We start from the raw sequence: 27495 nt of genomic DNA on the forward strand, positions 1-27495 counted from the left end.
AGGACAGTGTCTTCAGTAAGTGATGTTGATACAACTGGACAGCAACATGCAAAAGAATGAAACTGAACCACTTTCTTATACAATCCACAAATATAAATTCAAAATGGATGAAACACCTAAATGTGAAACCTGCAACCATGAAAATTATAGAACACAGGCAGTAACTTCCTTTATATTATTAATGTTCTCTCTTCACATTTATTTGATAGTTTCGCTGGATATTAAATTCAGTGTGGAAATATTCCCTCAGAAATTTGAAGGCATTATGCCTCTGTTATCTGGCTTCATTGGTGCTGGTGCTACTGAGAAGAAGCCTTATTCCATTTTGATGTATTTATTTCTTTGGTATGTAATAGCTCCAATCCCTGTTCCTCACTCCCCCCACTTCCCGAGGACATTTTCTTTTTCAGATTTTTCTTTGCCCTTGGTGTCCTAGGGTTTTATGATAATATGTGTTCATGTGGACCTTTAAAAATTTTTTTTTAATTCAGTTCATTATGCCAGGTTCATACCAGGCTGTTTCAATCTGGGGACTTGCATCTTTCAGATTTGGAGAATTCTTGTATTATTTCTCTGATTATTTCCTTCCCTGTTTTCTCTGCCCCTTCGTTCTGGAACTCCTTTTGGGTCAGATGTTGGAATTTCTAAACTGATCTGCATATATTACCTTATATCCTCAGATCTTCTGTCTTCTCCCTCTTATTCCCTGTTGCATACTTTTGTACTTTTTTGAGCAAGTTCTGTGACTTTTATTTTCTAACCCTTCTGTTGAATTTCTAATTTTGCTTATAATTTTTAATTCTCAAGTACTCAGCCATTAGAAATGACAAATACCCACCATTTGCTTCAACGTGGATGGAACTAGAGGGTATTATGCTGAGTTAAATACGTCAATCGGAGAAGGACAAACATTATATGTTCTCATTGATTTGGGGAATATAAATAATAGTGAAAGGGAATAGAAGGGAAGGGAGAAGAAATGAGTGGGAAATATCAGAAAGGGAGACAGAACATAAAGACTCCTAACTCTGGGAAACGAACTAGGGGTGGTGGAAGGGGAGGAGGAGGGTGGGGGTGAATGGGTGACGGACACTGAGGGGGGCACTTGACGGGATGAGCACTGGGTGTTATTCTGTATGTTGGCAAATTGAACACCAATAAAAATAAATTTATTATTAAAAAAATTCTCAAGTACTTTTTTCTTTTTCATATTATCACATTTTAGCTTTATGAATGGTATATCATCTGTATATCTAAGAGGACATTGACTGACTTATTTAAAAGAGTTTTCGAAACTTGAGAAAATTGGGACACCTGGATGGCTCAGCGGTTGAGCGCCTGCCTTTGGCCCAGGGCGAGATCCTGGAGTTCCAGGATCAAGTCCCACATCGGGCTCCCTGCAGGGAGCCTGCTTCTTCCTCTGCCTGTGTCTCTACCTCTCTCTCTGTGTGTGTGCAGGGTCCTGGGATCAACTCCCATATTTGGCTCTATAGGGAGCCTGCTTTTCCCTCTGCCTGTGTCTCTGCCTCTCTCTCTCTCTGTCTCTCATGAATAAATAAAAGAACTTAAAAAAAACTTAAGAAAATGTTTTTTATCTCTCTTAGTTGTTGTTTTGTGTGTCTTCTTTTGGTTACTTTCATTTGGAGCTCTTCTCCCAAGTTTGATTAGTAAATAAGAAAGGCCAAGAACATTTTCTGTGAAGTGGGGGAACAGAGGTTGGATTGCATTGAATTGAGTTGTGAAAGGCAAGCAAGAGAAGAACATTGTACATAGAAAGTTTTCTCATAGAGGGAAAGAGGATAGACAAATTGGAAGCATTTTCCTTTTGTTTTTAAAAATCAGAGATCCACAAAGTATTTTAAAATTCTTAATTGATGTGGAATTTAATAAATCTTAAGTAGCATCTACTGATATAAACTACTTACTCTTTGTATTTTCCTTGGAAAGCTCTTACTTAGTTGATGCGAAGGAGCCTTTGCAAAGAGAGGATGAAAGAATCAGGTAGATGGATGGTTGGTAAGTGAGGCATATGAAGAGGAAGGCAGAGAGCCCAGGTACCTTCCCAGCATTGGGGTGTCCTTTTCCTTTGAGCTACAGGATATAATTTACATAATTCATGAAAGGGTTGGGGACAGTAAGCAAGTTTTTGCAATTAGTGGCAGGAAATTGAGGAACTTTTTTTTTTTAATAGTAAATACCGTTTGAACAATAAAAGCACCTAATCTCGTGGTCAAACTCTGGGCATGTCGGCTTCCTTCATACACAGATATCTCTTGCTAAGAGAGAAGTCAATTCTCCTGGTGGAAAGAAGGCATCCATTTTTTTTGGAACAAGATACAGCCATGATTAAAAGGAAAAAATATTAATAGTCCATGTTTATTGTTCTTTTCTGTGTTCTGTAAGGATGATGGTTTCTGCCACAGTAACAGGGATAAACATATACTAAAAAAAAAAAAAAAACAAAGACAGTGCTTTCCAAGTGCTGGGCAGATGCTCAGATTTATTGACAGTGGATGAGTAGTGACCTACCCAGTCTGCCATATTCGAATACGAGACTCCTCTTTGCTACATGTTCATGTTCTGAGTCTCCATTTCTGCTGGTGTGTAATAGCCATTCCATTTTGTGAGAAATATACAAACTAGAAATAGTATGACATGAAAATATTAATGAGTCTTACAATGTGTAGGATATGGAATGATGCAGTCTCCAAAGTCAGTAACTTTAGAATGAAAATCAGACATAATAAAACATTGTAAAAAAGGTAAACTGTTACCATGATGCACTATGCTGTTTTTAAAGGGAGAGCACTGTGCAAAAATATTAAAGGAGATGCTGAGAAAATTGAGAAAGAACATAATACAAGCACTATAATGCTTGAAGACAGCTGTGTCCTGAGAATGCATCTTCTACTTTATTCATGTAGGAAGATGAGGCTTGAATTCTTTGAGGCCTTCAGAAATGTACTGCCTTTCATGGTTGTATATGTTCATTGATATCCAAAATTCTGACTATTGCCAACCTATGTGGAATCACTTGAGCTTTTAATTTTAGCTGTTTAAATATTTAAACTATAAAAGTAATAGATCATCACTAAGGGTTTAAAAAATAGAGAAATGAAAAGTCATATTGCTACATCATTAAATTGCTGTTAGCGTTTTTAAAAAAGATTTATTTATTTTAGAGAGAATGTGAATGCACAGGGGTAGGGTGAAGGGGCAGAGGCAGAGGGAGAGAGAAACTGAAGCAGACTCTATGCTGAGTGTGGAGCCCAATGTGGGGCTTGATCTCAAGACCCTGAGATCACCATGAGTCAGACGCTTACAATGTGCCACTCAAGCTCCCCACTGCTTTTAGTGTTTTTAATGAGTTTCCCTCCTAGGGTTTTAGCTTGTGTATGTACCAATGTATTTGTAATTATAATGTATATATAATTTATATACTCTTTTTTTTAAAGATTTATTTATTTATTCATGAGAGATACACAGAGAGGCAGAGACCCAGGCAGAGGGAGAAACAGGCTCCCTGCAGGGAGCCCAATGTGGGTCTTGATCCTGGATCCCAGGATCACTCCCCGAGCCTAAGGCACACGCTCAATTGCTGAAGCCACCCGGGTGTCCCTATCATCTGCTTTTTATCAAATCCATGTTTTTCTTGCTTCTAATAGTATTTCTTTGATTACATAATATTCCTTTGATTGTATCAGCACTGCAATTTACTTAGCTTTCCCCCAGTTTGGGAAAATTAAGGGAACTGTGTGTTTTTCTTTGTTGTAAATAATGTTATTGTGAAAATCTTGGGACTTGTAGATTTTTTTTTGTATTTTCTCAGGCTAAGCTTCTCAGAGATAAGCTCTTCCTAGCTCTGTTGCTCAGCATTTTTCCTGATAGGTATTCTGAGTTTGTGATACTACGGAGGATCATAAGAACATAGGCCAATGTTAGGTTTCATCATATTTTTTGGTAGAAGTTTATGAAGGGAAAATATCATTCTCTGAGCTGTTGTTTTTCCCTGATTATTGAAATATTAAATGAGCAATGTCCTCATTAGTAAAGTGCTGTTTACGTCCATTTTATGTGGGGATTTTAATATTTTTGAAAAGTTATTTGTATTAAATTCTTTTCAGTTTTCTGTATCTTGCTGTTTAAATAATTATTATTACTTTGTTTTGTCTGTATTTCAAGAGGATTCATCTTTCTATTCTTTCTCATCATTTTTATTTGATCATCTGATTAATTCTTATGCAGAATTTTAGAATCATTTTGTAAAATAGAAAAATCTTGCTTAGACCTTGGAATTACCTTATATATATATACTTTATCGGGGAAGAACACAAATTATTGTTATAACAAACTATTATTGCTTTCAAGTTTTCAAATATACTCCAAAATTACTGAATCATTGAATCATTAAAAGTTCTTAAATAACTTTTATATCATCCATCTCTATGTCATGATTTTTGTTATGTTTATGTAAAGGAATGTTGGTAACATTATGTATTTATATACTTTTTTCTTATACTAGAATACATTACTGATTTTATACAAATGTTTATATTTTTAACTGATTCTAGTAGTTCTTAGAAAATTCCTTTGGACTTTAGCTCTTTCATTGCATTATAAACTTCTCTCTCTCTTTTAAGTAGGCTCCATGCCCAGTGTGGAGCCCAGCTCAGGACTTGAACTCATGACTCTGAGACCAAGACCTGAGCTGAGATCAAGAGTCAGACACTTAACCTACTGAGCCACCCAGGTGCCCTTATAAAGTTCTCTTTTTAAGTCTTATCCCATTAGCAGAAAAAAAAATCTAGCTGTATATTAAACAATAGAAGTGGTAATGTGCTTATTTTGCTTCTTGGTTTAATTAGTATGCCTCTAGGAGTTTTGCTGTGTGAGTGTGAAGTTAAATTTTTATTGAGATACATGTTTTTTAAAGTTAGGGATTCTTCATTGCTGTTTAAAAATTCTGTATTGATGTTGGGTTTTATCATTTGTTTATAGCACCTAATGATGTAAACTACTGATTCTGCGGGTTTTCCTTGGAAAATGGATTCTGTTCTTGTGTGTTCAGGTGTTGTGGTGTGTGCATGATTCCCAGTGCACACCATGTCTATATCTTGGGTTTCCCACAAGCATGTCAAGCTCAGTGTCCCTGGTGAGCTTCCCTTTATCCCCCACTCCTCTGTGCATCCCAGTCTTTTGAATGCACAGCCAGAAACCAGAGTATGATTTAGTCCTCTCACTAGATGTCAATCCTCCTTTTCAAATGGTCTCTCTCCTTCCTACATCACATTCACTTCTTTAAGTGTGGCTTTGATCATTCAGTGCTCTGTATTACAGCTGGTCTCCTCTCTCTTCTTACTGCTTTTTTTTTTCTTTTTGAATCTGCTAGCTGCTGTACACAAGCTTCTCATTTTTTTATATGAAATGTGCTTCTGATAAAAACAGGCTTAACTTAAAGTTGTTTATTCTGAGTGCCATTTAGGATGTTATGATTCAACACTGCATAATGGAGAGGAGCAGGGTGCTGCTGGAGCCTGGCACCCTATTAGCAGGGGTGCAGGGAGGCATGCAGACCTGTGGTGACCATCCCTCAAGGAAGTTGTGACTGGCATATTTGTCTTCTCCTGGCTGCCTCTTTGTTGTCTATATTTGTCCCAAGCACCATTGTTGGAATGGAGAGAACCCTTCATTTATCTGGACCATTTGGAAAGCACTTGGAACAGCTTGACTCTTGTGCCACACTGATCATCTTTAGGATCAGGCCTTCCTACCTCTTTCCTTGTAGGGATAGCATTGTCAACCTTGCTTCCCCTCAGAGTCATGCTACTAGAGGTCCTAAATAAGTGTTGGAAGGATTTGAAGTTCTCAGTTGTGTAAATCTACAGAATGAGGTGTAGGAAGACAGAAAATAGTATTGGAAAGACAATGCAAACAAATTGCCCTTTGTAAGGCAGTGAGAGGATTCATTGCAGATGCCTGAAAAAGCAGGCTGGAAAATGTGCTGATGTTAAGAACCCTGACATTTGTGCACATGGACACAATCTTCTTTGGTCTTCACAATAACCCTGTGAGTAGAGTAGAGATTATTACCCTTCTGTTTTGTGGGTGAAGAAACAGAGCCTTTGAAATTCCACAATTTGTCCAACATCACACAGTATTCTAAAGTCAAGGCTTCACTTCGATTTCTGATTGCTGATTTTGTACTCTTCCTGTTATCTTTCTCAAAACCAGAAGAGTAGTAGGATAACAGTGACTGTCCCCATGTCATTTGGATAAATTACATAGGACAAGCACAAAGGAAAAACAGTTTTTATCTATCTTAATACATAATAATTATATGTATATTCTTTTTAAAAGAAGCTTTTTTGAGAAATAATTCACATTAATTACAATCTACTCATTTAAAGTATATAATTCTATGGCTTTCAGTATGCTTAAGTGTTATGCAGCATGACTGTAATAAATTTTAGAACACATTTATTTCTCTAAAAAGAAACCCTTCTAGCCGTCAGCCCCCATCCCCGATCACTATCTCAGTCCTTGGTAACCAGTAATCCACTTTCTGCTTCTATAGTTTGCCTACTCTAGACATTTTATACAAATGTAATCATACAATATTTGGTCCTTTTACTTTGTATCATGCTTTCGGGTTTCATCCATGTTGTAGCAACTATATATTTCATTATATAGATAACGCATTTTATTTATCCATTCACTAATTTATGGACATTTGTGTTATTCCCACATTTTAAGGAAGATCCAGACTGTTTTCCAAAGCAGCTACGTATAGTTCCACCAGCGTTGTATGAAGGTTTCAGTTTCTCCACATCCTTGCCAACACTTACCTATGTTTAAGTATAGCAGTGATTAAAGTATATCTTATGGTTTTAGTTTGCATTCTCCTCTTAACTAGTCAGGTTGAACAACTCATTTTTCCTTTTTAAAAAATAAAAACTTTTTGTTTTAATTTCAGTATAGTCAACAAACTGTTATATTAGTTTCAGGTGTACAGTATAGTGATTCAACACTTCCTTGTATCACCCTGCTCATCTCCACAAGTGCACTCCTTAATCCCTGTCACCTATTTGACCCATTCTCATACCTCCTTCTCCTCTAGTAATCTGTATAATTAAGAGTCTCTTGAACAACTTATTTTTCATTGGGTTGTCTCTTTATTACTGAGTTGTGACAGCCCTTTATATATTCAACACACAAATCTCTTATTGTATGCTTTGCAAAAAGATTTATTGTGTTCTATGGTTGTCTTTTCACTTTCTTGATGGTATCTGTTGTAGTACAAATGTTTTATTTTGGTTATTTTTAGTTTATTTTTTACTTGTGTGAGGTAAGGGTCTAAATTTATTCTTTGGCATGTTGAAAAGGCTTTTCTTTTTCCTTTGAATAGTCTTGGAACCCTTGTTGAAAAACCAATTGACCATAGATACATGGGTTTATTTCTGGACTCAATTCTATTCTGTTAATCTGTGTATCTGTCCTTATTTCAATTGCACACTGTCTTGATTACTATTCCTTTTTAGCAAGTTTTGAAATCGTGAAGTTGGAGTTCTCCAGCTTTGTTCTTTTTCAAGATCATTTTGATATCACAGGCCCCTTGAATTTCCATATGAATTCTAGGATCAGCTTGTCTAATTTCTGCCTAGAAGTCAGCTGGGTTTTTGATAGGGATTGCTTTATGTGTATATCAATTTTGGGAGATTTACCATCTTCACAATAGTAACTCTTTCGATCAATTGACGTGGCATTACCATTTCCATAGTTCCTTTTTTGTTGTTTTTTTAATATTTTATTTTTTAAACTAAGATCTGCATGCAATGTGGGGCTCGAACTCATGACAGTGAGACCAAGAGTTGCATACTCCACTGAATGAGCCAGCCAGGTGTCTCTGCTTCCATACTCTTAAACACCCAGTTTGTCCATTTCTAGATATGGATTTTCATATTAGGTGTGCTGTATTTTTAGCAGTAGTGGAATTGAAGTCCTCATGCCTGGGTTGTCAGGCATAGTGCGGAGGTTTAATTGTTGCTCTTTATTGTAAATTGATATAAAATAGGTATTTGGAAATCACGCAAAGAAAATAGTATGAGTAATACCTGCTTTATGCTATTCACATGAAAAGTAGCATGGTATATTTTGCAGTTTGTTTTTTAAGATTATCATTTTTATCCTAAATATGGCATAGAGGAGGGTTTGCTTCAGGCAGACTTTCAAATCTGGAGATAGGGGTTCATATCAGAAGAGTAACTTAAACGGCTGTAAGAAGGGGAGGTCCTTCAAAATTCCACACAATATTTAAAACCCTTTCTTACGTTTGTGTTTCTCTGGCGTAAATAGTCCTCTTCAGGCTTGTCATGATCATGTACCAATGATGTGATAATGATTATTATACTAGAATCACCAAAAGCAGCTATTGGTATAATATGTGGTAGGGGCTTTGGACATGATTAGTTTGAATAAGTAATCCACATGGACTTTGTCATTTCTAACAAAGGACTTTGAGGCATGAGTGATGAAAAAAACTGCTCACAAGTGACTTTTGTGATCTTCCAGATGGTATAAGACAACTAAGCAGTAAGTGCCTCTTGTCTTGTGTAATGTGAACATAAATATTCAGGCCATTTGTTGGACATAGTGCTCCATCCGTGTCAGCCTCATCAAAGGCTTAAGATAGAGTAGGTAATGTATAGTATGTAGACACTCATACTTAATTAATTAGTGATTATAATATCTAGACATTATATCAACTATATTTTCCTCTTTTATTGGTTATCAATGATCACCCACCTATTATAACAGTAGACTTTTATTTTTATTTATTATTTATTTAACAGTAGACATTTAAAAACAATATTCTTTTAGTTCATTTTCTCATAGTGTTGATCCCTTCCAGTTTCTTATTCATTCTTGTTGCTTCTTGATCAGAGAATCTGGTGAAAGAAATTAATTTTGTGAGTTCTGTTGCTCGTTGGTTTGGTTAGTAACACAGTCAGAAATGAGACCAGCCACACAAACACCTACTTTTGGTTCAGAGCAGAGTTTGGGGAGAGGTGGAATAGCTGGTTGCCCTTTAGAGAGGACCTTAGGGCTGGGCGGAATAAATAGCTACTCATCAAATATGACCTCAGAGTTTCCAGGCCCTGTTGTTTACGCTCCTAGCTTGTTCCACCCTCCAGTACATGGTTAATAAGTGAAAATCCCCAATTTAGAGATTCATGTTTATTGCTCCCATTCTTTGTTAAAGTTCTAATAGCATCAAATATTATTATATTAAACTTTCTGGATAATTCGTGTATATAATTGGTTTTATATATTCAGTTTGATAGATTGCAGTGGGGACAGGGTGGAGGGGATAGAGAACACACAATTCAATTACCAGGTACTTTGGAGGAATGCCTGGAATCACAGAATATAGCTTATTTAGAAACTCTTATTTTACCTAGGGGCAACCTTTGGAGGATCCCGGGATATCCATGATGACCCTTATCTTCCCTGGAAAATTCCTTAGAACAGGGTTAGCACATATGATCCTCTCAATAGATGCAGAGAAAGCATTTGACAAAATACAGCATCCATTTCTGATCAAAACTCTTCAGAGTGTAGGGATAGAGGGAACATTCCTCAACATCTTAAAAGCGATCTAAGAAAAGCCCACAGCAAATATCATCCTCAATGGGGAAGCATTGGGAGCCTTTCCCCCAAGATCAGGAGCAAGACAGGGATGTCCACTCTCACCACTGCTATTCAACATAGTACTAGAAGTCCTAGCCTCAGCAATCAGACAACATAAAAGACATTAAAGGCATTCAAATTGGCAAAGAAGAAGTCAAAATCTCCCTCTTCGCCGATGACAGGATACTCTACGTAGAAAACCCAAAAGACTCCACTCCAAGATTGTTAGAACTCATACAGCAATTTGGCAGTGTGGCTGGATACAAAATCAATTCCCGGATGTCAGTGGCATTTCTATACACTAACAGTGAGACTGAAGAAAGAGAAATTAAGGAGTCAATCCCATTTACAATTGCACCCAAAAGCATAAGATACCTAGGAATAAACCTAACCAAGGAGGTAAAGGATCTATACCCTAAAAACTACAGACCACTTCTGAAAGAAATTGAGGAAGACACAAAGAGATGGAAAAATATTCCATGCTCATGGATTGGCAGAATTAATATTGTGAAAATGTCAATGTTACACAGGGCAATTTGCGCATTTAATGCAATCCCTATCAAAATACCATGGACTTTCTTCAGAGTTGGAACAAATTATCTTAAGATTTGTGTGGAATCAGAAAAGACCCCGAATAGCCAGCGGAATTTTAAAAAAGAAAACCATAGCTGGGGGCATCACAATGTCAGATTTCAGGTTGTCCTACAAAGCTGTGGTCATCAAGACAGCGTGGTGCTGGCACAAAAACAGACATATAGATCAATGGAACAGAATAGAGAACCCAGAAGTGGACCCTGAACTTTATGGTCAACTAATATTCGATAAAGGAGGAAAGACTATCCACTGGAAAAAAGACAGTCTCTTCAATAAATGGTGCTGGGAAAATTGGACATCCACATGCAGAAGAATGAAACTAGACCACTCTCTTGCACCACACGCAAGGATAAACTCAAAATGGATGAAAGATCTTAATGTGAGACAAGATTCCATCAAATCCTAGAGGAGAACACAGGCAACACCCTTTTTGAACTCGGCTACAGCAACTTCTTGCAAGATACATCCATGATGGCAAAAGAAACAAAAGCAAAAATGAACTTTTGGGACTTCATGAAGATAAGAAGCTTTTGCACAGCAAAGGATACAGTCAACAAAACTAAAAGACAACCTACAGAATGGGAGAAGATATTTGCAAATGACATATCACATAAAGGGCTAGCGTCCAAGACCTATACAGAACTTATTCAACTCAACAGCAAAGAAACAAACAATCCAGTCATGAAATGGGCAAAAGACATGAACACAGAGGAAGACATAGACATGGCCAACACGCACATGAGAAAATGCTCCACATCACTTGCCATCAGGGAAATACAAATGAAAACCACAATGAGCTACCACCTCACACCAGTGAGAATGGGGAAAATTAACAAGGCAGGAAACAACAAATGTTGGAGAGGATGTGGAAAAAGGGGAACCCTCTTGCACTGTTGGTCAGAATGTGAACTGGTGCAGCCACTCTGGAAAACTGTGTGGAGGTTCCTCAAAGAGTTAAAAATAGACCTGCCCTACGACCCAACAATTGCACTGTTGGAGATTTACCCCAAAGATACAAATGCAATGAAACGCCGGGACACCTGCACCCCGATGTTTATAGCAGCAATGGCCACGATAGCCAAACTGTGGAAGGAGCCTCGGTGTCCAACGAAAGATGAATGGATAAAGAAGATGTGGTCTATGTATACAATGGAATATTCCTCAGCCATTAGAAACACAAATACCCACCATTTGCTTCGACGTGGATGGAACTGGAGGGTATTATGCTGAGTGAAATAAGTCAATCGGAGAAGGACAAACATTATATGGTCTCATTCATTTGGGGAATATAAATAATAGTGAAAGGAATAGAGGGGAAGGGAGAAGAAATGGGTAGGAAATATCAAAGGGAGACAGAACATGGAAGACTCCTAACTCTGGAAATGAACAGGGGTGGTGGAAGGGGAGGGGGGCAGGAGATGGGGGTGACTTGGAAGCGGGCACTGAGGGGTGCACTTGATGGGATGAGCACTGGGTGTTATTCTGTATGTTGGCAAATTGAATACCAATAAAAAAATAAATTTATTATTAAAAAAAAAGAACAGGGTTAGCAAACTATAAGCTGTGAGCCAAATCTAGCTAGCCATCTATTTTTGTAAGTAAAGTTTTATTGGAACATAACGATTCTTGTTAATTTACACACTTATTGTGCCTTCTTTCACGGGACAACAGAATTGAGTAATTTAAAAAATATATGCTCCACAGTTCCTAAAATATTTACTCCCTGGCCCTTTATAGGAAAAGTTTGCCAACAACTGGTCTAGAGTATCTAGACTTTCAGAACGTTAAGCAGAGATCATAGATACCTTAAATTTATGTGGTTTCAAGGGCAATAGTTTTAAGGCAAGATTACTACTTTTATCAGAATGAGTGCTTTTTTTCAAGGAAAAAAATTAACTTCAGAAATATTCTTAAAATGAAGGATGACACTAAAACCTAATAGCCAATGGAAAATTAACATCTGATTATACATGTAGCTGATCCACAGCCTCTTTCAGGTGTTTCTGTCTTATTACATAAGAAAAAGTGTTAAAATTTTCCCCATAAGACATTTATCTTCTATTGTTTTTGAAGATCAAGTATTTATGTCAGTCATTGTAACTGATTCAAATATGAATATAAGAATATAAATATATTAATAAATATAAAATGCTAATCTCACTGTTGGAAATTTGAAGTGTTTTATCTCAGTTATGTCTTGTCTTTTTTCTCTCAGCTTGAAGTCCATGGCCCAAAATGACTCTACCACTGGAGAGTCTCTTCAGTAAAGAAGACAACCAGACAGGAGGCTGGGATGAGCATGCCACTGCATCAGATCTCTGCTATTCCAACCCAGGATGCTACCTCTGCTAGAATCTACAGAAGTAAGACCAAAGAAAAGGAGAGGGAAGAGCAGGTATTAGGAGAATACTTTAATTTAGTTTCATTATTTTTGTTGTTTTCATTATAGATGGCCTAGAATGATAGGCTCTGACGATCAAGGTTTTCTCCAGTAATATACTAAAATACACATGGTATAAATAGTTGGGCTTGGAATTTTTCTCTGCAGGTTTCTAGGTTTTCAGATTTGGTATCAACTTATTCTGCCATGGTTATACATGATTGTTTATCTTCATTGCCTAAAATGGTATGTTTATTTATGATAAATTTCTGAGGAAAAGTTCTTTGAATTCTCAAAACATGATACAAAGGATAAATTAATTTGAATCAAGGTTTTATGAAGACCTCATACATACTAGTCTCTGTTTGCTGCAAGGGTATCATAGTTAACAGCATAGAGCCTGTCTCTGCCCTTATACGGCTCTTGATCTGGTCTGACAGTTAAAATGCATTGGAATCCAACAGTAAAATTAGCAATGGAGGAATGCAGAACTACCGAATTCCAGTTCAGGAGGTCAGGAATGGCTTCCTGGAGAAAATGACCTTTATATGACCTGAAGTTAGCTAGAGAAAGGTAGAGTATCCCAATTGGAAGTAATATTATATGCTGAAAGCCCAAATTTAAAGTAATGTGAGCTTGAAGAGATTAAAACAGAATAACTGGAATATAAAGGGTAGTGGCAAGATAGGAGGTTGGAAAAGTTATAGGAGTTACCATAAGGAATTTGGGTTTATGTTTGCAGGAGAATGAATGATCAAATTTGTGTTCTTAAAGCATTTCACGCAGACTGCAGTTTGGAGAGTGAATTCAATGAGTGGTAGAGAGTCTAGTTAGAGGATTATTTAATAGCCTACCTAGGCCAAGTTTGGTAAACTTTTTCTAAAAAGGGCCAGATAATGTATGTTTTAGACTTGGTGGGCCAGATAGTCATATTTCCTCAATTCTACCATTGCAGCATGAAAATAGCCAAAGAATGAATGGTCATGACTGTGTACCAATAAATCTTTTCTTTCAAAAAGACAGGTGACAGGCCAGTTTTGGCTTATAGGCTGTAGTTTGCCAATCTCTGACCTATAAGGAAAAGGTGATAGTGACTTTGTCTAGGATAGAGTAGTGGGGATATAGAGATAATTAGCTTATTAACACACTGGGCTTGATAATTTTGTGTGGGATGAGATAGGGAGGAGTCAGGGATGACTCCTACTTTCTCCTTGCCTTGTGATGTGCTGTGTAGACATGTGCTCAGTAGTTCTCACAGCATTCCTCTTTTGTAGTAAATCTTTACTGAAGACTCTAAAGAATCCATGTTAAATCAAAAAATGATGTCTTGTTTGAAATTGAGTCATTATAGTTGACAGGATACCACTCTTTGCCTTATTATTAAAATAATGAAAAAAAAAACCCCAAACTTATCATACCATAGCTCTTGAGGTAGATTGACTATGGAAGATAAAAAGGTACCATATAACTTAAGAAAGGTCTCCATATTCTTAGTTTGTGTTTTCCTTTTTTCAGTTGTTTGTGTCATCAGTCTGCACCCTTTCTGTTTCTGAGCTCTTAGGAGGAGTGTGGTCAGCATTGGTTGAAAGCCTGACCAGGGGTGGTGGTGGTATAGATGGGCTTGGGATATATTATTTTCAAAATTTTAGTTTTTCCTCAATTTACTGGAGCTGAAAGAATACCCCATCTCCCCATATTATTTCAGTTTTCATTTAAGTTAATAGTCTTCATTTAAGATTCATTTAAATTAGAAACCAGAAAAAAAAAAGATTCATTTAAATTAATGGTCTTTTTTTGTAACCCTTTAGCCCAAATGGATTTTTAAATACTACTACATAGAACATTTTTTAGGCTAAGGTGCTTGCCTATACCACGTTGAGGTTGCTCGGTCTCTATTCATTGCTGTGTCAAATTTGGACACCAGATAGCAGGAATTTCTTGATATGTGTATATATATTGTAATGTATGTATGTATAGACAGGATATGTATGTCTGTACATACACACATATGTGTATACACATATACATGTGTATATACATATGTACATGTATGTATACACCTATACATACATACTTACTGAATTGATCTATTTGATGGGGTTTTTAAGGTTTAAATAAGTAGCATTAATGACCATATTCATGGAATTGGGATTTTAATTGGTATTGGGAAGAGGCACCATTCTGTCCCATTTTAGTGTGGGGAATACTTTGAACCTGATGACAGTGTGATGGTTTTGGGAATCATGGTGCCAAGGTGCAGCTGCAGGTAGTGGAGTTGCAGCTGACACAGGAGTTTGAAAGGGTTCCATAACAGTTTTGGCAGCAGCTGGCATGTTGCTAAAAATGATTTTTGTAGAAGTCTAGGTTCTGAAATGTATCAGAATGATTTGGAAGGCAAATTTTTGTCCATTGGAGATTGTTTTTCTTTATCTAGTTTCTCTGGCACAATAAGTTCAAAACAGAGTTCTTTGGTATAATTTATGATCTTCTGTATTTGGGAGAGGAGAAGAGGAAGGAAGAGAAGCACTGCTGAAAGAGACACTCCTTTCCTGCTCATCATCCACTGTTCTCAGAGGTGCAAAGATTTATCTTTATCTCACAATCTCTTGGTTAACAGGAGATGGTTCATTACATCAATAACAGTTTTATTCCTTCTGAATCTTGTGAGAAGAGAGGGGCCTTGCAGTTTACCCAGAATCAAATAATCCAATCATTAACATTGACAGTTTTACCTATGTTTATCAGATACATGATTCTATAGCTCCATTGCATGAGCCCACATCTATACAGTTCTAAGAAGAGTTAATGACTTTTACACAGTAGTCAATACAGTTGTTGAATGAATGAGTGAATTTAATTTTAATGGTATGGGGACCACTGTGGAATTAAGAGGAATTTTTTATAATAAAAGGATTTCTGCTGCTATTGCTTATGAACTGGGTAGATGTTTCTTGAGTATTTTTTTTCCCTTAGTGTTTTGCAAGTATTGATCCATTGCCTTCCAGAGTCTGGTCTGCATTTAGAAACCTGACATGCAGATTGTTTGCATTCCTTCTATTAGGAATATATTCTACATAGGGGTTTTTTTTTTTTTAGAATGTTTTTTTCCTTATAGTTTAGGGAGTTATTTCTCTTTCTTAAAAAAAATCGATTTATTTACTCATGAGAGACACAGAAGGAGAGAGGCGAAAACTTAGGCAGAGGGAAAAGCATGCAGGGAATCTGGTGTGGGACTCCATCCTGGAACTTGATCCACGATCATGCCCTGAGCCAAAGGCAGTCGCTCAACCACTGAGCCACCCAGGCATCCCTATCAATTTCTTATCAAGACTTAACTCTGTCTTGTGGTTCACTGGGTCCCTTTACATTTTTCAGGATTATTTTTTTTCTTTCTTTCTTTCTTTCTTTCTTTCTTTCTTTCTTTCTTTCTTTCTTTCTTTCTTTCTTTCTTTCCTTCCTTCCTTCCTTCCTTCCTTCCTTCCTTCCTTCCTTCCTTCCTTCCTTCCTTCCTTCCTTCCTTCCTTCCTTCCTTCCTTCCTTCCTTCCTTCCTTCCTTCCTTCCTTCCTTCCTTCCTTCCTTCTTTTTAAAAGATTTTATTTACTTATGCATGAGAGATACACACACACACAGAGAGGCAGAGACACAGGTAGAGGGAGAAGCAGACTCCATGCAGGGAGCCCGCCATGGGACTTGATCCCAGGTCTCCAGGATCACACTCTAGGCTGAAGGTGGCGCTAAACCACTGAGCCACCTGGGCTGCCCTTACTGCATTTTAAACAGCTTTATTAGAGTATAATTGACATCCAATAAACAATACATATTTAAAGCATACAGTATAAAAAAAAAAGCATACAGTATCTTCTCAAGCAAGATTGTGAGCATATCCATCACTCCCAAAAGTTTCCTCATGCCTCTTCCTTAAGCTGTCATTGATCTGCTTTCTTTCACTGTAGATGTTTGCATTTTCTAGGGTTTTATATAGATGGAATAATATGTTATGTACTCTTTTTAATCTAGCATTTTTCAAAGATTAATTCTTTTGAGATTAAATCCACACTATGTGCATTATAGTTATGTCCTTATTTATTTAATTTTTTAAAAATTCAATTTAACATATAGTATATTATGTTTCAGAGACAATTTAGTGATTCATCAGTTACATGGCATCCAGTACTCATGACATCTTGTGCCCTCCTTTTTTTAGATAACCAATGTTTTTTTTTTTTTTTAAGTGGGTTTTTCTTCCACTTCAATTTTTATTTTTATTTTTATTTATTTTTATTTTTTTACATATATTCTTTAATTGGAGTTCAATTTGCCAACATATAGCATAACACCCAGTGTTCATCCCATCAAGTGCCCCCCTCAGTGCCCATCACCCAGTGACCCCCACCCCCCGCCCACTTCCCTTTCCACCACCCTTTGTTCGTTTCCCAGAGTTAGGAGTCTCTCATGGTCTGTCTCCCATTCTGATATTTCCCACTTATTTTTTCCTCCTTTCTCCTTAATTCCCTTTCACTATTTTTTATATTCCCCAGATGAATGAGACCATATAATGTTTGTCCTTCTCCAATTGACTTATTTCACTCAGCATAATAACCTCAAGGTCCATCCACATCAGAGCAAATGGTGGGTATTTGTCGTTTCTAATGGCTGAGTAATATTCCATTGTATACATAAACCACATCTTCTTTATCCATTCATCTTTCTATGGACACCGAGGCTCCTTCCACAGTTTGGCTATTATGGACATTGCTGCTAGAAAATTCGGGGTGCAGGTTTCCCGGTGTTTCATTGCATCTGTATCTTTGGGAATTTTGTCGTAGGGCAGATCTATTTTTAACTCTTTGAGGAACCTCCACACAGTTTTCCAGAGTGGCTGCACCAGTTCACATTCCCACCAACAGTGCAAGAGGGTTCCCATTTCTCCACATCCTCTCCCACATTTGTTGTTTCCTGTCTTATTAATTTTCCCCATTCTCACTGGTGTGAGGTGGTATCTCATCGTGGTTTTGATGTGTATTTCCCTGATGGCCAGTGATGCGGAGCATTTTCTCATGTGCTTGTTGGCCATGCCTATGTCTTTCTCTGTGAAATTTCTATTCATGTCTTTTACCCATTTCATGATTGGATTGTTTGTTTCTTTGCTGTTGAAAACTCAACATACAAGTTCTTTATAGATCTGAGATACTACTCCTTTATCTGATAGGTCATTTGCAAATATCTTCTCCCATTCTGCAGGTTGTCTTTTAGTTTTGTTGACTGTATCCTTTGCTGTGCAAAAGGTTCTTATCTTCATGAAGTCCCAATAGTTCATTTTTGCTTTTGTTTCTCTTGCCTTCATGGATGTATCTTGCAAGAAGTTACTGTGGCCAAGTTCAAAAAGGTGTTGCCTGTGTTCTCCTCTAGGATTTTGATGGAATCTTGTCTCACATTTAAATCTTTCATGCATTTTGAGTTTATCTTGTGTATGGTGTAAGAGAATGGTCCAGTTTCATTCTTCTGCATGTGGCTATCCAATTTTTCCAACACCATTTATTGAAGAGACCGTCTTTTGGCTAGTGGATAGTCTTTCCTGCTATGTCGAATATTAGTTGACCATAAAGTTGAGGGTCCACCTCTGGATTCTCTATTTTGTTCCATTGATCTATGTGTCTGTTTTTGTGCCAGTACCACACTGTCTTCATGACCACAGCTTTGTAGTTCAACCTGAAATCTGGCATTGTGATGCCCCCAGTTATGGTTTTCTTTTTTTTATTTTTTTTTATTTTTTTTATTTTTTTATTTTTTTATTTTTTATTTTTTATTGGTGTTCAATTTACTAACATACAGAATAACCCCCAGTGCCCGTCACCCATTCACTCCCACCCCCCGCCCTCCTCCCCTTCCAACACCCCTAGTTCGTTTTCCAGAGTTAGCAGTCTTTACGTTCTGTCTCCCTTTCTGATATTTCCCACACATTTCTTCCCCCTTCCCTTATATTCCCTTTCACTATTATTTATATTCCCCAAATGAATGAGAACATATAATGTTTGTCCTTCTCCGACTGGCTTACTTCACTCAGCATAATACCCTCCAGTTCCATCCACGTTGAAGCAAATGGTGGGTATTTGTCATTTCTAATAGCTGAGTAATATTCCATTGTATACATAGACCACATCTTCTTTATCCATTCATCTTTCGATGGACACCGAGGCTCCTTCCACAGTTTGGCTATCGTGGCCATTGCTGCTATAAACATCGGGGTGCAGGTGTCCCGGTGTTTCACTGCATCTGTATCTTTGGGGTAAATCCCCAGCAGTGCAATTGCTGGGTCGTAGGGCAGGTATATTTTTAACTGTTTGAGGAACCTCCACACAGTTTTCCAGAGTGGCTGCACCAGTTCACATTCCCACCAACAGTGTATGAGGGTTCCCTTTTCTCCACATCCTCTCCAACATTTGTTGTTTCCTGCCTTGTTAATTTTCCCCATTCTCACTGGTGTGAGGTGGTATCTCATTGTGGTTTTGATTTGTATTTCCCTGATGGCAAGTGATGCAGAGCATTTTCTCATGTGCATGTTGGCCATGTCTATGTCTTCCTCTGTGAGATTTCTGTTCATGTCTTTTGCCCATTTCATGATTGGATTGTTTGTTTCTTTGGTGTTGAGTTTAATAAGTTCTTTATAGATCTTGGAAACTAGCACTTTATCTGATATGTCATTTGCAAATATCTTCTCCCATTCTGTAGGTTGTCTTTGAGTTTTGTTGACTGTATCCTTTGCTATGCAAAAGCTTCTTATCTTGATTAAGTCCCAATAGTTCATTTTTGCTTTTGTTTCTTTTGCCTTCGTGGATGTATCTTGCAAAAAGTTACTATGGCCGAGTTCAAAAAGGGTGTTGCCTGTGTTCTTCTCTAGGATTTTGATGGAATCTTGTCTCACATTTAGATCTTTCATCCATTTTGAGTTTATCTTTGTGTATGGTGCAAGAGAGTGGTCTAGTTTCATTCTTCTGCATGTGGATGTCCAATTTTCCCAGCACCATTTATTGAAGAGACTGTCTTTTTTCCAATGGATAGTCTTTCCTCCTTTATCGAATATTAGTTGACCATAAAGTTCAGGGTCCACTTCTGGATTCTCTATTCTGTTCCACTGATCTATGTGTCTGTTTTTGTGCCAGTACCACACTGTCTTGATGACCACAGCTTTGTAGTACAACCTGAAATCTGGCATTGTGATGCCCCCAGATATGGTTTTCTTTTTTAAAATTCCCCTGGCTATTCGGTGTCTTTTCTGATTCCACACAAATCTTAAAATAATTTGTTCTAACTCTCTGAAGAAAGTCCATGGTATTTTGATAGGGATTGCATTAAACGTGTAAATTGCCCTGGGTAACATTGACATTTTCACAATATTAATTCTTCCAATCCATGAGCATGGAATATTTTTCCATCTCTTTGTGTCTTCCTCAATTTCTTTCAGAAGTGTTCTGTAGTTTTTAGGGTATAGTTCCTTTACCTCTTTGGTTAGGTTTATTCCTAGGTGACTTATGCTTTTGGGTGCAATTGTAAATGGGATTGACTCCTTAATTTCTCTTTCTTCAGTCTCATTGTTAGTGTATAGAAATGCCACTGACATCCGGGAATTTATTTTGTATCCTGCCACACTGCCAAATTGCTGCATGAGTTCTAGCAATCTTGGGGTGGAGTCTTTTGGGTTTTCTATGTAGAGTATCATGTCATCGGCGAAGAGGGAGAGTTTGACATCTTTGCCAATTTGAATGCCTTTAATGTCTTTTTGTTATCTGATTGCTGAGGCTAGGACTGCTAGTACTATGCTGAATAGCAGTGGTGAGAGTGGACATCCCTGTCTTGTTCCTGATCTTAGAGGAAAGGCTCCCAGTTTTCCCATTAAGAATGATAATTACTGTGGGCTTTTCGCAGATTGCTTTTATTTATTATTTTTTTTTCGCAGATTGCTTTTAAGATGCTGAGGAATGTTCCCTTAATCCCTATACTCTGAAGAGTTTTGATCAGAAATGGATGCTGTATTTTGTCAAATGCTTTCTCTGCATCTGTTGAGAGGATATATGGTTTTGAGTTTTCTCTTGCTTATATGATCAATCACATTGATTGCTTTACAAGTGTTGAACCAGCCTTGCATTCCAGGGATAAATCCCACTTGGTCATGGTGAATAATCTTCTTAATGTATTGTTGGATCCTATTGGCTAGTACCTTGTTGAGAAATTTTACATCTGTGTCCATCGGGGACACAGTTGGTGGGGACAGGTGACTTTGGCACCCTACTCTTCCGCCTTCTTGCCCCTCATCCATTAGATAACCAATGTTAACGTGACTTTATTTGTATCATCATTTGAAATGACATTCAGACTACATTTGGTTAAAAAGGGCTCAAATGTTAAGAATTAAATATTTTCTGGCAAAGTCAGAAGATTACACTGCTGACTATGCTTCAAGTACTGAAAAGTAAATACCTGTTCTTTGCATTTCTTCAAGAGGCAAACTAATTTCTCTGTGATACCAGGCTACAGAGATAGCCTTGTTACCTTGACCGATGACAGTCTCATCAAAAAACACTACTTTGGTACCAAACCTGAGTTAAACTACAATTTGGAAGAAGCCACCACAAAGTCTCTAATCCCAAATAGTTGATGTATTCTCATACACTGAGAAGGAGTTGTACGGACTAGATGGACACAGACTCCGCAGGTGAGTGTGTTGATCATTTCAGGAGTCTTAAGACAGGAAAGTCAAGGTAACAAAAATGAGAAATGAACAGACACTATATAGTTGTACAGAATTTCTGTAAAATATACTTCCCATGTATTTAATTTCTTTAATCCAAATAGATACTATTCCCAGGAGCAATAAAATTGCCAGAAGGAAATTTCAAATATTTGACCTGAAACCCCTTGAAAGAAGCTCTTGATCTTTTTTTTTAATATGTATATTTTTTATTGGAGTTCAATTTGCCAATATTTAGTGTATCACCCAGTGCTCATCCCATCAAGTGCCCCCCTCAGTGCCCATTACCCCATTCCCCCAACCACTTCCCCTTCCACTACGCCTTGTTTATTTCCCAGAGTTAGGAGTTTTTCATGTTTTGTCACCCTCTCTGATTTTTACCACTCATTTTATCTCCTTTCCCCTGTAATCCCTTTCACTATTTTTTATATTCCCCGTATGAGTGAAACCATATAATGATTGTCCTTCTCCGATCGACTTACTTCACTCAGCATAATACCCTCCAGTTCCTTCCACATCGAAGCAGGTAGTGGTTATTCACCAATTCCATTGGTTGAGTAATATTCCACATGCTTTCCTTAATGCCCATCACCCAGTTATCCCATCCCCTTACTTACCTCCCCTCTAGCAACCCTCAGTTTGTTTCCAATAGTTATGAGTCTCATATGGTTTGTCTCCCTCTTGTTTCATCTTATTTTTCCTTACCTTCCCCTATGTTCATCTGTTTTGTTTCTTAAATTCCACATATGACTGAAATCATGATATATTTGTCTTTCTCTGGTTTACTTCACTTATCATAATTCCCTCTAGTTCCATCCATGTAGATGCAAATGGCAAGATTGCATTCTTTTTTTTTTTTAATTTTTATTTATTTATGGTAGTCACACACAGAGAGAGAGAGAGAGAGAGAGGCAGAGACACAGGCAGAGGGAGAAGCAGGCTCCATGCACTGGGAGCCCGACGTGGGATTCGATCCCGGGTCTCCAGGATCGCGCCCTGGGCCAAAGGCAGGCGCCAAACCGCTGCGCCACCCAGGGATCCCAAGATTGCATTCTTTTGATGACTGAATATTCCTCTGTGTGTGTGTTTAGTATATGTACAAGTTGTGTCTTTTTCTTGCTGAATAGTATTCATTGTATGGATTTACCACAATTTGTTTATTCATTCTCCTGTTCATGGACATGTGGATTGTTTCCAGTTTTTGGTTGTTATGAATAAGGCTCCTGTTAATATTCCTACAAGCCCTCATATGGACATATATTTCCTTTCCCTTGGGTAAATACCTAGGAGTGGAAACATATGTAGATGTATGTTTCGCTTTTTTAAAAAGATTTTATTTATTTATTCCTGAGAGACATGGAAAGAGAGAGGCAGAGACGTAGGCAAAGGGAGAAGCAGGCTCCAGGCAGGAAGGAAGCCTGATGTGGGACTCAATCCTGAGACCGCCAGATCATGCCCTGAGCCAAAGGCAGGTACTCAACTGCTGAGCCACCCAGCTGTTCCAGCTTTTCTTTTTTTATATAGAGTTTTTTATTTATTCATGAGAGACACACAGAGAAGGGCAGAGACACAGGCAGATGGAGAAGCCAGGCTCCTTAGATGAATGGATAAAGAAGATGTGGTTTATGTATACAATGGAATATTACTCAGCCATTAGATACGACAAATACCCACCATTTGCTTCAATGTGGATGGAACTGGAGGGTATTATGCTGAGTGAAGTAAGTCAATTGGAGAAGGACAGTGTATGTTATCATTCATTTGGGGAATATAAATAATAGTGAAAGGGAATATAAAGGAAGGGAGAAGAAATGGGTAGGAAATATCAGAAAGGGAGACAGAACGTAAAGACTCCTAACTCTGGGAAACGAACTAGGGGTGGTGGAAGGGGAGGAGGGCAGGGAGTGGGGATGAATGGGTGGTGGGCACTGAGGTGGGCACTTGACGGGATGAGCACTGGGTGTTATTCTTTATGTTGGCAAATTGAACACCAATAAAAAATAAATTTATTATTAAAAATAAGATATAAGATCAATATACAAACATCAATTTTATTTTTATGTATTAGCAATAAATAGGAAATTAAAAATTTAAAAAACAGTACCATTTACACCAGCAGCAAAAGAACAAAGTAAATAGGGGTAAATAGTACAAAAGATCTGTTAACACTGATCTCCACACTGAAATCTACAAAACATTGCTAAGAGAAATTAGATAAGACTTAATTAAAGAAGAGATATATCTTATTCATGGGTCAAGACTCAATGTTGTTAAATATCAATTCTCCCTCGAACTACAAATTCAATAATCCCAATAAAAATCCTAGAAGATTATTTCTGTGTATAAACTGACAATCTGACTCTTAAATTCATATGAAGTGAAAAAAAAACCTAAAATAAGCAAAACACGTATGAAAAAGAACACTATCTGATTTTCAAGACTTATTATTAAGCTGGATTGTTTATGACAGTGTGGTATTGGTGTAAAGATAGTAAATAAATCACTGAAACAGAAAAGAGTCAAGAAATAGGCACACACATATATGGGCAACTGATTTAAGGTAATGCAGAATGGAGAAAAGACAGTTCAATCTATTCAACAAATATTAGGGGAACAATTGTACAAAATAATCATATTGGATATATACTTCATATAACATACCAAAATTAATTGAAAATAGTTCACAGACATATATGTGAAACCAAAACTATAAAAGTTCTAAGATACTATTTGCACCTTTAGGCTACATAAAGCTTTCTTAATAGAACACCAAAAGTACAATAAATACAAGGAAAAAAGGATAAATTTGACTTCACCAAAATTAAAAAACTTAAAACCAAACTTTAGTCTTCAAAGGACACTGGCAGGAACCTGAAAAGACAATCCAGACATTAGGAGAAAACATTTGTAAAGCATATATCTAGTAAAAGACTTGTATCTAAATACATACAGAATGTTCGAAATTTAACAATAAGAAAAAACGCCACCAATTTTTAAGTGGACAAAAGATTTAAAGAGGCTCTTCAGCAAAAAGCAAACAAACAAACATAATGATGGAAAATAAGCACATGGAAAAACACTCAGCATCATTACTCATGAGGGAAATACAAATTAAAACCACAATGAGAAGCAAGTATATATCTATCAGATGCTAAAATTAAAAAGACCACACCAAGTGTTGGCAGAGATGTAATAGAATTAGAAATCTACTACTTCTGGTATGAATGTAAAATTGTACAATCACTTTGGAAAACAGTTTGGCAGTTTCTTAAAAAGCTAAACATTGGGACTCCTGGGTAGCTCAGTGGTTGAGCATCTGCCTTCGGCTCAGGCCATGATCCCAGAATCCAGAATCAAGTCCCACATCAGGCTCTCTGCAAGGAGCCTGCTTTTTTTTTTTTTTTTTTTCATCAAGGTATGTCTGCTTTACTTGCTCAGATACATTTTTTTAAATAAATTAATTTTTTATTGGTGTTCAATTTACCAACATACAGAATAACACCCCTGCCCTCCTCCACTTCTACCCACCCTGGTTAGTGTCCCAGAGTTAGGAGTCTTCCATGTTCTGACTCCCTTTCTGATATTTCCCACTTATTTTCTCTCCTTTCCCCTTTATTCCCTTTCACTATTATTTATATTCCCCAAATGATGAGACCATATAATGTTTGTCCTTCTCCGATTGACTTATTTCACTCAGCATAATACCCTCCAGTTCCATCCACGTCGAAGCAAATAGTGGGTATTTGTCATTTCTAATGGCTGAGTAATATTCCATTGTATACATAGACCACATCTTCTTTATCCATTCATCTTTCGATGGACACCGAGGCTCCTTCCGCAGTTTGGCTATTGTGGCCATTGCTGCTAGAAACATCAGGGTGCAGGTGTCCCGGCGTTTCATTGCATCTGTATCTTTGGGGTAAGTACCCAGCAGTGCAATTGCTGGGTTGTAGGGCAGGTCAATTTTTAACTCTTTGAGGAGCCTCCACATAGTTTTCCAGAGTGGCTGCACCAGTTCACATTCCCACCAACAGTGTAAGAGGGTTCCCCTTTCTCCACATCCTCTCCCACATTTGTGGTTTCCTGCCTTGTTAATGTTCCCCATTCTCACTGGTGTGAGGTGGTATCTCATTGTGGTTTTGATGTGTATTTCCCTGATGGCAAGTGATGTGGAGCATTTTCTCATATGCGTGTTGGCCATGTCTATGTCTTCCTCTGTGAGATTTCTGTTCATGTCTTTTGCCCATTTCATGATTGGATTGTTTGTTTCTTTGCTGTTGAGTTTAATAAGTTCTGTATAGGTCTTGGACGCTAGCCCTTTATCTGATATGTCATTTGCAAATATCTTCTCCCATTCTGTAGGTTGTCTTTGAGTTTTGTTGACTGTATCCTTTGCTGTGCAAAAGCTTCTTATCTTGATGAAGTCCCAAAAGTTCATTTTTGCTTTTGTTTCTTTTGCCATCATGGATGTATCTTGCAAGAAGTTGCTGTAGCTGAGTTCAAAAAGGGTGTTGCCTGTGTTCTCCTCTAGGATGTGATGGATTCTTGTCTCACATTTAGATCTTTCATCCATTTTGAGTTTATCTTTGTGTATGGTGCAAGAGAGTAGTCTGCTTTCACTCTGCTGCATGTGGATGTCCAATTTTCCCAGCACCATTTATTGAAGAGACCGTCTTTTGGCTGGTGGATAGTCTTTCCTGCTATGTCGAATATTAGTTGACCATAAAGTTGAGGGTCCACCTCTGGATTCTCTATTCTGTTCCATTGATCTATGTGTCTGTTTTTGTGCCAGTGCCACACTGTCTTGATGACCACAGCTTTGTACTACAACCTGAAATCTGGCATTGTGATGTCCCCAGCTATGGTTTTCTTTTTAAATATTCCCTTGGCTATTCGGGGTCTTTTCTGACTCCACACAAATCTTAAAATAATTTGCCCTAACTCTCTGAAGAAAGTCCGTGGTATTTTATAGGGATTACATTAAACGTGTAAATTGCCCTGTGTAACATTGACATTTTCTCAATATTAATTCTTCTAATCCATGACCATGGAATATTTTTCCATCTCTTTGTGTCTTCCTCATTTTCTTTCAGAAGTGTTCTGTAGTTTTTAAGGTATAGATCCTTTACCTCTTTGGTTAGGTTTATTCCTAAGTATCTTATGCTTTTGGGTGCAATTGTAAATGGGATTGACTCCTTAATTTCTCTTTCTTCAGTCTCATTTTTAGTATATAGAAATGCCACTGACTTCTGGGCATTGATTTTGTATCCTGCCACACTGCCAAATTGCTGTATGAGTTCTAGCAATCTTGGGGTAGAGTCTTTTGGGTTTTCTACGTAGAGTATCATGTCATTGGCGAAAAAGAAGAGTTTAACTTCTTTTTTGCCAATTTGAATGCCTTTTATGTCTTTTTGTTGTCTGATTGCTGAGGCTAGGACTTCCAGTACTATGTTGAATAGCAGTGGTGAGAGTGGACATCCCTGTCTTGTTCCTGATCTTAGGGGAAAGGCTCCCAGTGCTTCCCATTGAGGATGATATTTGCTGTGGGCTTTTCGTAGATGGCTTTTAAGATGTTAAGGAATGTTCCCTCTATCCCTACACTCTGAAGAGTATTGATCAGGAATGGATGCTGTATTTTGTCAAATGCTTTCTCTGCATCTATTGAAAGGATCATAGGGTTCTTGTTTTTTCTCTTGCTGATATGTTGAATCTCATTGATTGTTTTATGAGTGTTGAACCAGCCTTGCATCCTGGGGATAAATCCTACTTGGTCATGGTGAATAATCTTCTTAATGTATTGTTGGATCTTATTGGCCAGTATCTTGTTGACAATTTTTGCATCCATGTTCATCAGGGATATTGGTCTATAATTTTCCTTTTTGGTGGGGTCTTTGGTTTTGGAATTAAGGTGATGCTGGCCTCATAGAATGAGTTTGGAAGTATTCCATCTCTTTCTATCTTTCCAAACAGGTTTAGTAGAATAGGTATGGTTTCTTCTTTCAACGTTTGATAGAATTCCCCAGGGAAGCCATCTGGCCCTGGACTTTTGTGTCTTGGGAGGTTTTTGATGACTGCTTCAATTTCCTC

At 37.5% G+C, this 27495-nt stretch overlaps 1 protein-coding gene across 7 annotated transcripts in view; it reads left to right on the forward strand.

The window, feature by feature from the left end:
• Positions 1 to 27495, forward strand: part of MARCHF8 (membrane associated ring-CH-type finger 8) — a 157979-nt gene that overhangs the window by 52199 nt on the left and 78285 nt on the right. For 5 of the 7 annotated variants that reach the window (XM_025466393.3, XM_025466392.3, XM_025466391.3 and 2 more), the window contains one exon: positions 12497 to 12676. In XM_025466393.3, coding sequence (XP_025322178.1) covers positions 12575 to 12676 — 102 coding nt within the window. In that variant the 5' untranslated portion in view covers positions 12497 to 12574. Of the gene's footprint in view, positions 1 to 12496; positions 12677 to 27495 lie in introns of those variants that run through there. The other 2 variants (XM_025466397.3, XM_049102987.1) reach the window with 2 other exon arrangements.

Source organism: Canis lupus, chromosome 28 (assembly GCF_003254725.2).
Source record: "Canis lupus dingo isolate Sandy chromosome 28, ASM325472v2, whole genome shotgun sequence".
NCBI classification, from domain to species: Eukaryota; Metazoa; Chordata; class Mammalia; order Carnivora; family Canidae; genus Canis; species Canis lupus.